The sequence below is a fragment of the Pogona vitticeps genome, chromosome 1 (assembly GCF_051106095.1).
Source record: "Pogona vitticeps strain Pit_001003342236 chromosome 1, PviZW2.1, whole genome shotgun sequence".
Taxonomy (NCBI): Eukaryota; Metazoa; Chordata; class Lepidosauria; order Squamata; family Agamidae; genus Pogona; species Pogona vitticeps.
In genome coordinates, this window is record NC_135783.1 from 69426557 (window position 1) to 69439156 (window position 12600).

Below are 12600 nucleotides of genomic sequence, written 5' to 3' on the forward strand. Positions count from 1 at the left end.
GAAGACCTCTAGCTGATGTGGCCAAAGTAGACAATATTGCTCTAGATGGTTAGATAGTCTACCTATGTATGTATGTATGTATGTATGTATGTATGTATGTATGTATGTATGTATGTATGTATGTATGTATGTATGTATGTATGTATGTATGTATGTATGTATGTTTTATTTATTTATTTATTTATTTATTTATTTATTTATTTATTTATTTATTTATTTATTTATTTATTTATTTATTGGATTTTTTACCCCGCCCCTCTACACCATGTATACAACAACACACCATTGGAATGCATTGAAAACTGGTCAATGCATTCCAATGAGGGAAATACCTGCTCGTGCAGTGAAAATCCTCCATATGGTGGCCATTTCCCGCTCCCTGTCTTGCGAAATGAGGTCAGCAAAACAGTGGGGAGCCATTTTGAGAGCCGCCGATCAGCTGTTTTTAGATTGTCGTTTAGCGAAAAATCATTTCCCGAAGCAGGGAATCAATCATCATCAAGCAGATTTTCCTCATACAAATATCGTTTTGCAATAGCTATAGCGATCTCGTTGTCTAAAGAGGTAATCATCAAGCGGGGCACCACTGAACTTGGGATGGCTATTCCCTGCATTTTGTTCTTCTTTGGATTGCTCTAATAAAACATGATTAAAACTATTTTAGATTTCACTTAAAATGTGTGTTTCTTAATTTTCTGTATTGCAGTCCAGACGGTCCAGTTCGGTATGGGAACCTCATGTATGGCCGGCGTGTGGTTCGAGGCAATACATATGCTGCTCACACATTACCTTGGGTAGGTCTCTTTTTCATATATCTTCCTTTATTTCCTTCACAAATATGCAAAGGAAGAAAAGGTTCACTGGACATGGATATATTTGTGCCAGAAAATATTGTGGAAGTTGGTTCCCATATGCGTAGTCATCCAATTGTTATTTGCATGCACAAATGAGCCAGAACAATTTTGCCACGAAAATAGAAATCTCCTGTTACCTTACACTGAATGAAACACAACTGCTTCCAAGGGAGTTAGTTCAAGTGTCAGTAGTCATTAAGCACACAGAAGCCAGTTGTGGACATATCAAATTAGGTATTCAGTGAACCTATAGTTTTGCTCGCATTTAATGCTTTGGTGTTGTATGTCTTTTTAAAGGAGCACTTAAATTTCAGCTCCTCTGATTCTATAAGACACACTGAATCCATCTTTGTGACTTTTGCTATGCCCCCAAAGGGTCAGGAATGGCACAATTTGCTGCTTTGCCTTGAGTGGATGGCTTTGCTTTAGCGCCAAAATTTAGAATCTAAGTCCAAGACACAAAAAGCCACAGAAAGGCACCATCACCTCATGGTCTGAGAGCAGAAAGGTCTCACCCCCACCTCTGCTAAGATCACAAGTTGCCTGTGCAGAAAGGGTATGCAGGTATAAGAAGATTATTATTCAGATGTTCTACTGTACTTGAGAGCATGAAAGATTCTAAACAGAATGAGGCAGGAGAAACTCTCATAAGCCCCACTCCACACATCAGTGCAAAGGTCTGCAGAGGTACTTTGGTGTGTGTGCAACTGACTGCATGTGTAGTACTCCCATGATCAAGAGCTCTGCTTTATCAGTATCCAGATCAGAGGAATGCAGTAAGCACCCTCCTTAGACACTGCATGCTAAACATCCAAAGGTCTGTCTTACTTCTGGGAAAGGTGGAGATGGGGTGGAGACCAAGCATGATTGTCTGCCCCATGTCTCCACCATCATTTAGCCTTATATTTTCAGGTGTAAAACCTGCAGAGGGCTATGGACACAACCACATTCCCCAAGCAGATGTGATCACTGTCTGGAGGCAGGCGGTGCAGCATGGCCTCTCCCAATTTGAAGAGACCGTTGTCCAGCAGGCCGAGGCAAAGAGGCAGTCCCGAAACCAGTACAATCAGGGAGCTGGACAGGGGACAGGTTGTATTTGTCTTCAGTGTGGAAGGGATGGTCACTCTCAAATGGGCCTTCTCAGCCACACTAGATGCTGTTCCAAGTCCTCCATTCACAGCATGTTACCATAGTCTCTTGAGACTGAAGGATGCCTAATCTAAATACACCAAAAGGGCAACAACTTGGAAAATCTGCCTTCACAAGAAATCATCAGTCATCAGAAGGGATGCTGCATAATCAGATTAAGAGGAGACGGATGACAAAAAGCTGGGACCAATTACCCCCTAGGAAAGGAACATTTAAATAATGTGGGTCTGAAAAGATACTATGCAGCTAATGCCGAACCTATCCTAGTCTTTCTCTCTTATCTGTTTGTCACAAAGAGGGTGATTTATTACGATCCCTTAGATACTAAAACAAGTTGTGGAAGGTCACTGAAAAACATTTTGGATTCATGCTTCCCCCCCAAAAAAAGCCACCTGCAACTCCCCCCTCTAATAAATCCACTGGGGTGGGGAGAGAAACATTCTAAACATGTGAAGTAGGGGAAAACAGCTGGGAAATGGGATAGCCCTAACTTAGTGAGCCCTACCTCTGTTTTTTTTACAGAGGATGGGAAGACAGACGGCTGCAGATCAGAGGGGAGGGTGAGAAATTCCTCCTGTGGACTCTTTGAGGCTAATCTGCCCTACTTTCCAAGCCAAGGCCCCTGCCAGTGCTTGGCAGGCATGATGACATTTCTTAATTGAATGGAAGAAATCTAAGGGCAAGGAGGACACTGTTTGCGGCTTCCATGATGAGTCTCCTTGTGTAATTCACAAATCTACAAATGCCTGTTTTTTCCTATTGATGCATCTCATTCACTTTACAAGAGCTCAGCTGCACATAGTACACCAATGAACATGATATACAAAACTATTCCCTACTTAACACATAATTGATAGAATACTCGAAAGCTTCGACTGCCAAGAAATGATAGTCAAAATATTTCATTCTCCAATATATGTGCTGTTTATGAGTGTTTGCAAAAGCATGGCAAGACTCACTGGCCTAGTCTGCATTCTGGCTTCACCACTGTTCTTTGTTGGGCTAAGATGTAAATATAGGGTACTGTCCAAAGATGATTAAACTTAAGTCCCATGGACTTTTTATTTCTGTAAGTATGTACTTGAGAATCAGTCTAACACTCAGTAAAACTAATGCTCAGTAAACATGCATCCAATCTGTATACCCTGTGGGATTTAGGGAGACTTGTTTTTCTCTGTGTTCTGTTGAATGCCTGTGACTCTAAAAGCAGGAGGCAAATGCACTGAACAGCAGTAACAAAAGCTGCAGATGTCTTCCTCGCAGTCTGAATGAGCTTGGTCCCCCCCACACTTCTTGAGAGGACCTGAGCAAGAGATGTACCTAGCAACTACTGGCAAGGGAGGACCTGGACCCAAAATATATGTTACAGAGAGTGGGTTATTAGACGAGAGCATTTGTTAGCATTTCTTCAACTCCCATGATTTGTGAAAGATCTTGTTTTCTTCGTAATTGGTCATTGGGAGGCAAGCACAGACTTTGTTTACAAGTATGATGGCTCAATCACAAAGATTTTATGGAACCACATCCCCGAAAAATTAACAGATTTCAGCTTCCAGTGACACACTGATATCTGTAATGTACAATTTGGCCCTCATTTCCATCATAGACTGAGCAAGCTGCTGCTGCTTAAACTCACCCCCTTGCCACTAAGGTCCTTGGCAAACCTCCTGCCTAGCAGGGAACAGATGAAGGTGATAACTATGGAAGAGCAAGAAGAAGGGCCAGTGATGCTGCCCGAAATGTCCTTACCACCACAGGAACAGTGGATGCTTTTTCTATTCCAGATACTAGACTTCAGCATTATACTGTTGTGCAAATATTTTGAAAGCTACTTTGACTGCCTCTTGGGGGCAGAAAGTGAAATATACTGTAAGAAAATAAACAAAATAGTTTCTCATGACTTTACCATCCAAAATACTTCCTCCCCATCTCTGCTGTACTAGAACATTGCTTTAATATAGCAGAGGGGTTTTTTCTCTCTCTCTCTCCTCTCTCCTTTCCAGAGTCCTGAACCTGATCCCATTGAGATTCAGAAGCAACAAGAAGCCCACAGAAAGATGCTTGCCAGAAGGCGTGCAAAAGAGGAAAGTGAAGTACATGCCCCAGAAGTTGATGATGTTACAAGACGTGCTGATGTGCAGACAGGTAGAGCACCTGAAAGGCCTGGGGTTATCATATGTCAAAAAATGCTTGTCTCATGATCAACATAGTTTATACTATACAGACAGTCAAAAGATAGTGTATAAACATTCTGGGAAACTGAAAGAAATCAGTCAAAAACAACAGAGCCTAGACTCTCACAGAAAGCAGCCTTTTTCTTTCCTGTCTTTTTCTTTCAAACTCTTTTTTCTTCTAATATTTTAAAGAAAGGAATACATAGATCAGGATCCAACAGGGTTGTTCTGCTGGCAGAACTTTCTCCATGACTGCAACTAGGAGCAGATAATTCCCATAGTTATTTTCCAAACATTCTCAGCATTTACTGGGAAGCTTTCTGAAGCAGGGTTTTGGGTGGCACAGATGGCTGTAGGGGGAAGATCCTAGTATTTGACCACTATGAAAATGCTGGGTTTAGGCCATAGCCAGTTTCTCCTATTAAATTCTGGGAGTTGTAGTCCAAGAACATCTGGAGACCCAAAGTTGGGAACCACTGATCTTGACAGTTCTAGGTTGAGGAACACAAGATGTATATACCATACATGCTATCATGTGAACCAAGAGGAAAGCCACGATATTGGTGGAATGTATAAATGTAAGATGAATGAATCATAGTTGCTTTAGTAAATATTCTATGGAAAATGTGTTGGGTAAATGAAGGATAGAATCCCCCACTCCCCTGAGCCTCTGCTAAAACCAGTCTGTATTGCATAATTATTTCAGAATTATACCTGGAAGAAATTGCAGATCGTGTCCTTGAAGCTGATATGGAATGTCAAACAGATGCTTTTCTGGGGAGAAAAGCCAGCCCTTTCTTCATTCCAGAGAAGACTGGGTCAGATGCATCTACACAAATAGAAGAAGGAGAGGTATTAAAGATTCTAATAAAGGCCCAGCTAAATAGCAAAAATAGAAAAAATAGTAAAAAGCGAACTAAGTGTTTTAAAATACTCTGATACCAAATAAATAGTGAAAATAGTAAAAAAAAAAACTTTTCCCAGATATTGTTGCTCTCTTTATACATGGGATGTGCAAAGTCCAGCTCAAGGCCTAGATTTGTCTCCCAGATCCCCAAACCACCCATATCAGGTGGAAATCAACCTTCCATGACACAGAATGCCCTCAGACGCAAATCCCAGGCTTATTTTATACCCCAATAGCTGATCATTCTAAAACAGGTTCCCTGAGGGAGTACACAGCCATCCTTACCTTACTGTCATAAGATAAAGCATTTGCAAATCACTCATTTCCCTGAATTCCCTCCAAACTCAGCACTGGAAGAAGGGAGACGCAAGTGAGATAGTTTGGAGGCACCATGTAAGGTTCACACTTTACTTTTGTCAATATCCTTTTCGGATATATTAAAGTCATCTGCCACTTCGAGTCCAGCAGAAATACCAAACATTATTACAGCTGTAGCCCAAAATTATTGTGCAGTATGCAATATTATCCCCTTCATGGATTGCTGCCTTGTCATGGCGAAGGGGCTTGAGTAATTCAGAGAACCTATGGGCTATGCCGTGCAGGGACACCCAAGATGGACAGTTCCAACATACTGGAGAGTTCTGACTGAATGTGATCCACCCAGAGCAGGAACTGGCAAGCCACTCCAGTATCTTTGCAAAGAAAACCCGATGAATAGAAACAAAAGGCTAAAAGATATGACGCTTGAAGATGAGCTCCTCAGGTCAGAAGGCATCCAATATGCTATTAAGGAACAGCAGAGGGCAAGTATAAGTAGCTCCAGAGCTAATGAAGTGGTTCGGCCAAAGCCAAAAGGACGCTCAGCTGCGAACACGCCTGGAAGTGAACGGAAAGTCTGATGCTGCAAAGAAAAATACTGCATCGGAACCTGGAATGTAAGATCTATGAACCTTGGTAAGCTGGATATGGTCAAAAAGTGGATGACAAGAATAAGCATTGACATCTTGGGCATCAGTGAACTAAAATGGACGGGAACGGGCAAATTCAAATCAGACAATTATCATATCTACTATTGTGGGCAAGAATCCTGTAGAAGAAATGGAGCAGCCCTCATAGTCAACAAAAGAGTGGGAAAAGCTGCACTGTGATACAATCTCAAAAATGATAGAATGATTTCAATATTAATCCAAGGCAGACTTTTCAACATCACAGTAATCTAATGTTAGGCACCGATCACTGATGATGAAGAGGCTGAAATTGACCAATTCTATGAAGACATACCACCTTCTAGAACTAACACCAAAGAAAGATGTTCTTGTCATTATAGAGGACTGGAATGCTAAAGTAGAGAGTCAAAAGATAAAAGGAACAACAGGTAAGTTTGGCCTTGGAGTTCAAAATGAAGCAGGGGGAAGGCCAATAGAGCTTTTTCAAGAGGCGACTCTACACATGGACATCACCAGATGGGCAATACCAAAATCAGATTGGTTATGTTCTCTGCAGCCAAAGATGGAGAAGCTCTATACAGTCAGCAAAAACAAGACCTGGAGCTGATTGTGACTCTGATCATCAGCTTCTTATAGCAAAATTCAAGCTTAAACTGAAGAAAGTAGGAAAAACCACTGGGCTAGTCAGGTATAATCTAAACCAAACCCCTTATGAATATACAGTGGAAATGAAGAACAGATTTAAGGAACTAGATTTGGTGGACAGAGTGCCTGAAGAAGTATGGATAGAGGCTCGTAACATTGTACAGGACGCTGCAACAGAAACCATGCCAATGAAAAGGAAATGCAAGAAAGCGAAGTGGCTGTCCAACGAGGCCTTATAAACAGCAGAGAAGAGAAGGGAAACAAAATGCAAGGGAGATAGGGAAAGGACAGAAAATTGAATGCAGACTTTCAAAGAATAGCAAGGAGAAACAAGAGGGCCTTCTTAAACAAATAGTGCAAAGAAATAGAGGAAAATAATAGAAAGGGGAAAAACCATAGATCTGTTCAAGAAAATTGGAGATATTAAAGGAACATTTTGTGCAAAGATGGACATGAAAAAGGACAAAAATGGTAGGGACCTCCAAAAATGGAAGGAAGCAGAAGACATCAAGGAGAGGTGGCAAGAATACACAGAGGAATTATAGCAGAAAAATCTGGTGTCCCAGACAACCTGTAGAGTGCGGTGGCTGACCTTGAGCCAGACATACTGGAGAGCGAACTCAAGTGGGCCATCGAAAGCTTGTCTAACAACAAGGCCACTGGAGGTGATGGCATTCCAGTTGAACTATTTAAAATTTTAAAAGATGATGCTGTTAAGGTGCTACACTCAATATGCGAGCAAGTTTGGAAAATTCAGCAATGGCCAAATGATTGAAAAAGATCAGTCTACATCCCAATCACAAAGGGCAGTGCCAAAGAATGCTCCAACTATCGTACAATTGCACTCATTTCACACGCTAGCAAGGTTATGCTCAAAATCCTACAAGGTAGGCTTCAGCAGTATGCGGACTGAGATCTCTCAGAAGTACAGGTGGATTTCAGAGGGGCAGAGGAACTAGAGACCAAATTGCTAACATGCACTGGATTATGGAGAAAGCCAGAGAGTTCCAGAAAAACATCTACTTCTGCTTCATTGACTATGCAAAAGCCTTTGACTGTGTCGACCACAACAAATTGTGGCAAGTCCTTAAAGAAATGTAAGTGCCTGACCACCTTATCTATCTCCTGGGAAATCTGTATGTGGACAGGAAGCAACAATTAGAGCTGGATATGGAACAACTGATTAGTTCAAAATTGGGAAAGGAATACAACAAGGCTATATATTGTCCCCCTGCTTATTTAACTTATGTGCAGAATACATCATGTGAAAGACAGGACTGGATTAATCCCAAATCGGAATTAAGAGTGCCGGAATATCAACAACCTCAAATATGCAAATTGTACCACTCTGATGGCAGAAAGTGAGGAGGAATTAAAGAACCTCTTAATGAGGGTGGAAAGGGAGAGCGCAAAAATGGTCTGAAGCTCGACATCAAAAAAATTAAGATCATGGCCACTGGTCCCATCATCTTTTGGCAAACAGAAAGGGAAGATATGGAGGCAGTGACAGGTTTTACCTTCTTGGGCTCCATGATCACTGCAGATGGTGACAGCAGCCATGAAATTAAAAGACACCTGCTTCTTGGGAGGAAAGCAATGACAAACCTAGACAGCATCTTAAAAAGCAGAGACATCCCCTTGCCGACAAAAGTACACATAGTCAAGGCTAAGATTTTTCCAGTAGCAATGTATGGAAGTGAGAGCTGGACCATAAAGAAGGCTGACCGCCAAAGAATTGATGCCAGGAGGCCATTTGAATATCCCGGGCTCCTGCCTCCCAGCATGGGGTCTGTCTGCGCTGCTCGCTTCCCAGCCGGGCTCTGCCTCCCAGGGGACTAGAAGTGGGGTGGGGGCAAAATGTTAAAGCCCTACTTTTTAAAATGCCATTCCATCTTGTCTAGCTTAGCTCTGAATCCTCTCAACGATCAGGAGCTAAGAAAAGCAGTAATGGATGATTAGCAGCCGGGAGGCAGGAGCCCAGGAAATTCAAATGGCTTCCTGGTCAGGCTCAAGCCTTCTGGGTCACCCCCGCTGTCACCACATCCCTTTCCTGAACCATTGGGGAGAAAGAGCTACAAAGAAGCAGCCTCTTCACCACCAACGGTTTGAATTTCCCGCCCTTTTCCCCTGCCTTTTTTTGTTTGTAGGTCAAAGCTCCATTCACAAGTCAAAGCAAAATTTTGCGAACGGAGCTGTTTGTAAGCCAAAATTTTCATAGGTCAGGGTGTTTGTAAGTCAAGGCACCACTGTAATTTGTATGTTGCAAGCTGTCTTTTGGGTCTCAGTACGGAAATGTGGGAAATAACGATCTCATCACTCAGCTAATTGTTAGTTTGTTGCTAGAATTTTTTACTTTGTTGAAAAAAAAATCACAGCAACTGGAATCATTGTTACTTAATGACTGGAATTCTGTTGGCACAGCTCCATGTACATAAAGCTAATGATGTCATTAGCCATCACCTTTTGTCTTTAATTAAAAACTTCCTATCCCATCTCTCAGGTTCTGGTGCTTCTCAGGGAACCCTTTCAATCTAGGAAAGCTTTTGGGAGTCCTTGGGATTGAGGGGAGACTTTAAGATCCAAAAATCTCCATTGCCAGTCCCAGTCCTGCTCCAACAGGATTCCAGCCACTGAGTGTAACAATGATGTATTCATTCCTCAAAAAAATATTACATGGGTGTATTATTAGGGGATTGTTGTTGGTGATGTTGTTGTTATGCCCTTTATGTGTTTGCATGTATATTTGTTTTAAAAAATTAATTCAAAAGAAACTGAAAAGTTTCTTGGCCAGAACAAACAACATAAGAAGTTAATATTTTGATGATGAGAAATACTATCAAGTCACTTTTAAGAAGCCGCATCCTAAACTCTGCTGTGGGGAGTACTGTAATACCCAGACTCATCTATAATATCACCCTCTCTTTCTAAAGTGAATGACTTCTGTTCCTCTTCTTAAGATGTTACCTTTAGTGGAGACAGGATGAACAGCCTCATTTCTATCTTCAGCTCTTTGACTTTGACATTGAAGTGAAACCAGTACTTGAAGTCTTGGTTGGAAAAACCACAGAGCAAGCTTTGTTAGAAGTCGCAGAAGAAGAAGAGTTGGCCACGCTTCGGGCACACCAGGCTGCCTATCAGGAACTGCGCAATGCAGAGATAGCTGAACTCCATCGCCTTGAAGAAAGAGAGAGGCGAGCCAAAGGGGAAAAGGTATGTGCAAAATGCTGCTTGTGGTAAAAGCGTTCCTTAGAACTGCCTTTACACGAGACAGAGAGGGATTCAGAATGATTAGTCCCTAATGCTAGCAAAACCGGGTCCTGTAATTTTGCCCTAGGCGACTTCTCACTCCTTCACCCAAGTCTGTCTCGATTTTATATAAACAATCTGGAAGGTCTGCTCTTCCTCTTTTATTACTCTAGGACCCTCATTTGGTAATATGGTAATGTGGCCAGATCAAAACAATCTTAGTTTAAACATATCCAATTTACTACTGTAGCATGGTCTAAACAAGGAGACAGCTTACAGACAATTTGTCTTTTTATATTTTATTACAAAAGATAACATTTCGACAAGCTTAGTTTACGTCATTTAGTATTTCCAAAATAACCCCCAGCCTTAGCCACCAGTTATTTCCTCTATAAAATGAAAACAATAAAAAATGTCTAACTAGATCTTAAATAAGCATTCTTACGCAATCCTTTTGATTAAAGTTCTGTCGGCTGCATTTCTCTCGGTATGTCATCTCTTCTCCGTCCTTCTCCTTCTCCTCTCTTCGCCCATCTTCCTTAAATTAAGAAGTTATGTCCTTGTCCATGGAGTTGAGATAAGATATGGGTCAGCTTGCTCTTCTTAACTCTTTTTTTTTCTTTAGCTGGAGAAGAACTGACCTTGTACATTTTCTCTCTAATTAGCACCTGGGCATAAGCAGATTTCTAGCTTTTTCGTTGCAGCTCTGAAATAAATCCTAAGAAATACAACACTATTCTATTTTCATAATCAAATCCATGACACGCCCCCCCTTAAAGATACAAAATACAGAACTATTAGAGTTCTTATTTTGTTACTAACTTAACATTTGATTATGAAAAGTTAACAAGACTATATGTGAACTTACAATTATCTTAACCAAGTATTAAATTCATAACAGTAATATATCTTTTCTTATGGCTAAATACATCTCTATGAAAAATACAGAAAAATAAGCAAGTTAATTTTAACCATGAATTCAAGGTAACTATATTACATCAGCATACAATTTTTTAACGGTCTGTTACATTAAGTTCGATTTTTCTCCCCACATTGTTACAATTAGAATTATTTGCAGATCTGTTTCTATACATTTTTAAACTATTTACATGATACATAACTGGTTTCTTGGACGAATTTAACATTTTCACAAGATAATTCACATTTCCCACTTTTTGTATGATTTCCCCTGGACCTTCCCAAACTACTTCCAATTTTGAAGGTCTGAGCGGGTTTAGTACAAGTACCATATCACCCACTGCAAACTCTCGGTGACGGGCCTTCTTGTCATGATAGTATTTTTGTTTTATTTGGGATTTCAACAAATTGTCTCTTGCCAATTCTTGCACTGCTAGAAGTTTTTCTTGTAGTTTCCGGACGAAATCCGCGACTGGAACCGTGCTACTTCTGACCACACCTTCCCAGTCTGATCGTAGTAGATCTAATGGTCCTTGTAGGTTTTTCCCAAACACTACCTCACTCGGCGAAAAACCTCCCAGAGAAACATGAGGTGCACTTCTGTACGCAAACAAAACAAAAGGTAATAGTTCGTCCCAAATGTTTCCATATTCTTGGACTAGGGTTTTAATCATTCTCAACAAGGTTTGTTGTCCTCTTTCCACCATTCCGTGAGATTCTGGATGATAAGGAATGCTAAAGTTTAATTTAATTCCGCTGATCTCACAAATTCGGCTCATCAATTCGCTTTTAAAAGCACCGGCTTGATCGCAAATAATTTGAGTTGGTATCCCTATTCTAGAGCATAAATCCACTACCACTCTAGCAATAGTTTGGGCCGAAAGATTGCTGATGGCGTACGCCTCGATCCATCTGCTGGCTTGACAGATGAACGATATGATGTATTTTTTCTTTGACTTCGTGGGTACAAAAGGTCCTAGTACGTCCATTTGAAGATATTGGAATACTTGATCTGGGATTTCTGTCAGTTGCATTTCTGCCTTTGTACTGTCGGTCTGTTTCCCCGTTCTCTGACAGTAATTGCAGGAATTAACATAGTCCTTGACGTTTTTGGAAATGCCGGGCCAATAAAAATGCTGCGAAATCCTACTTAAAGTTTTTTGAATTCCAAGATGTCCGCTACTTGGATTATCATGGGCAAGTTGCAGAATTCTTTCTCTGTACCTCTGTGGAATCACTAGTTGTTGTACTGGTTCCGCCTGTTCATTTGATTTGGGAAAATATTCTCGGTACAATAGTCCATTTTGTCCCCACAAAAAGGTTACTTTTTGTTGTACCGGTTGTACCGCGTAACTGTCGGCTTGAGACCTCAAAGAATCCAATGTAGGGTCTTCCATCTGTTTTCGTTTGAATTCCTCTGATCCCATTGGTACTAGTAAATCCTCTGGTTCAGTTTTTATCTCAGTTGTACTATCCATTCCATCTGCAAGGGGTTGATGTTGCGTTACATGTCCATCTGATTGCTCCTCAGAGTTATCTTCAGTTGGGACTTGCTCTATTGCTTTGCTTCGCGCACGTGTCACTGCTTGTATGGAAGCTGATTTTAAAGTGTGTTGGTGGTTAAGAAATGCTAGATCGTTTCCCAATAAAAAATCAGGTTTGCCTTCATGCACTAATAGATATTTTGCGCCTTTCCAATTTTTGTAGCTAATTTGCAAGTAGACTAATGGTACGAATCTCTCGATTATTTCTCCTGATCC

The 12600-nt window shown here is 41.0% G+C and overlaps 1 protein-coding gene and 1 long non-coding RNA gene across 2 annotated transcripts in view; one reads left to right on the forward strand and one right to left on the reverse strand.

Moving 5' to 3' along the window:
• RSPH3 (radial spoke head 3) overlaps positions 1-12600 on the forward strand; it is a 46922-nt gene that overhangs the window by 12471 nt on the left and 21851 nt on the right. The window contains exons 2-5 of the mRNA XM_020809422.3: positions 707-794; positions 4007-4148; positions 4884-5029; positions 9683-9886. Coding sequence (XP_020665081.3) covers positions 707-794; positions 4007-4148; positions 4884-5029; positions 9683-9886 — 580 coding nt within the window. The remainder of the gene's footprint in view (positions 1-706; positions 795-4006; positions 4149-4883; positions 5030-9682; positions 9887-12600) is intronic.
• Positions 1-12600, reverse strand: part of LOC144585917 (uncharacterized) — a 33770-nt gene that overhangs the window by 3886 nt on the left and 17284 nt on the right. The window contains exons 2-3 of the long non-coding RNA XR_013540542.1: positions 9641-9850; positions 4892-5006 (exon numbers count right to left, since the gene is read on the reverse strand). This is a non-coding gene — a long non-coding RNA (uncharacterized LOC144585917). The remainder of the gene's footprint in view (positions 1-4891; positions 5007-9640; positions 9851-12600) is intronic.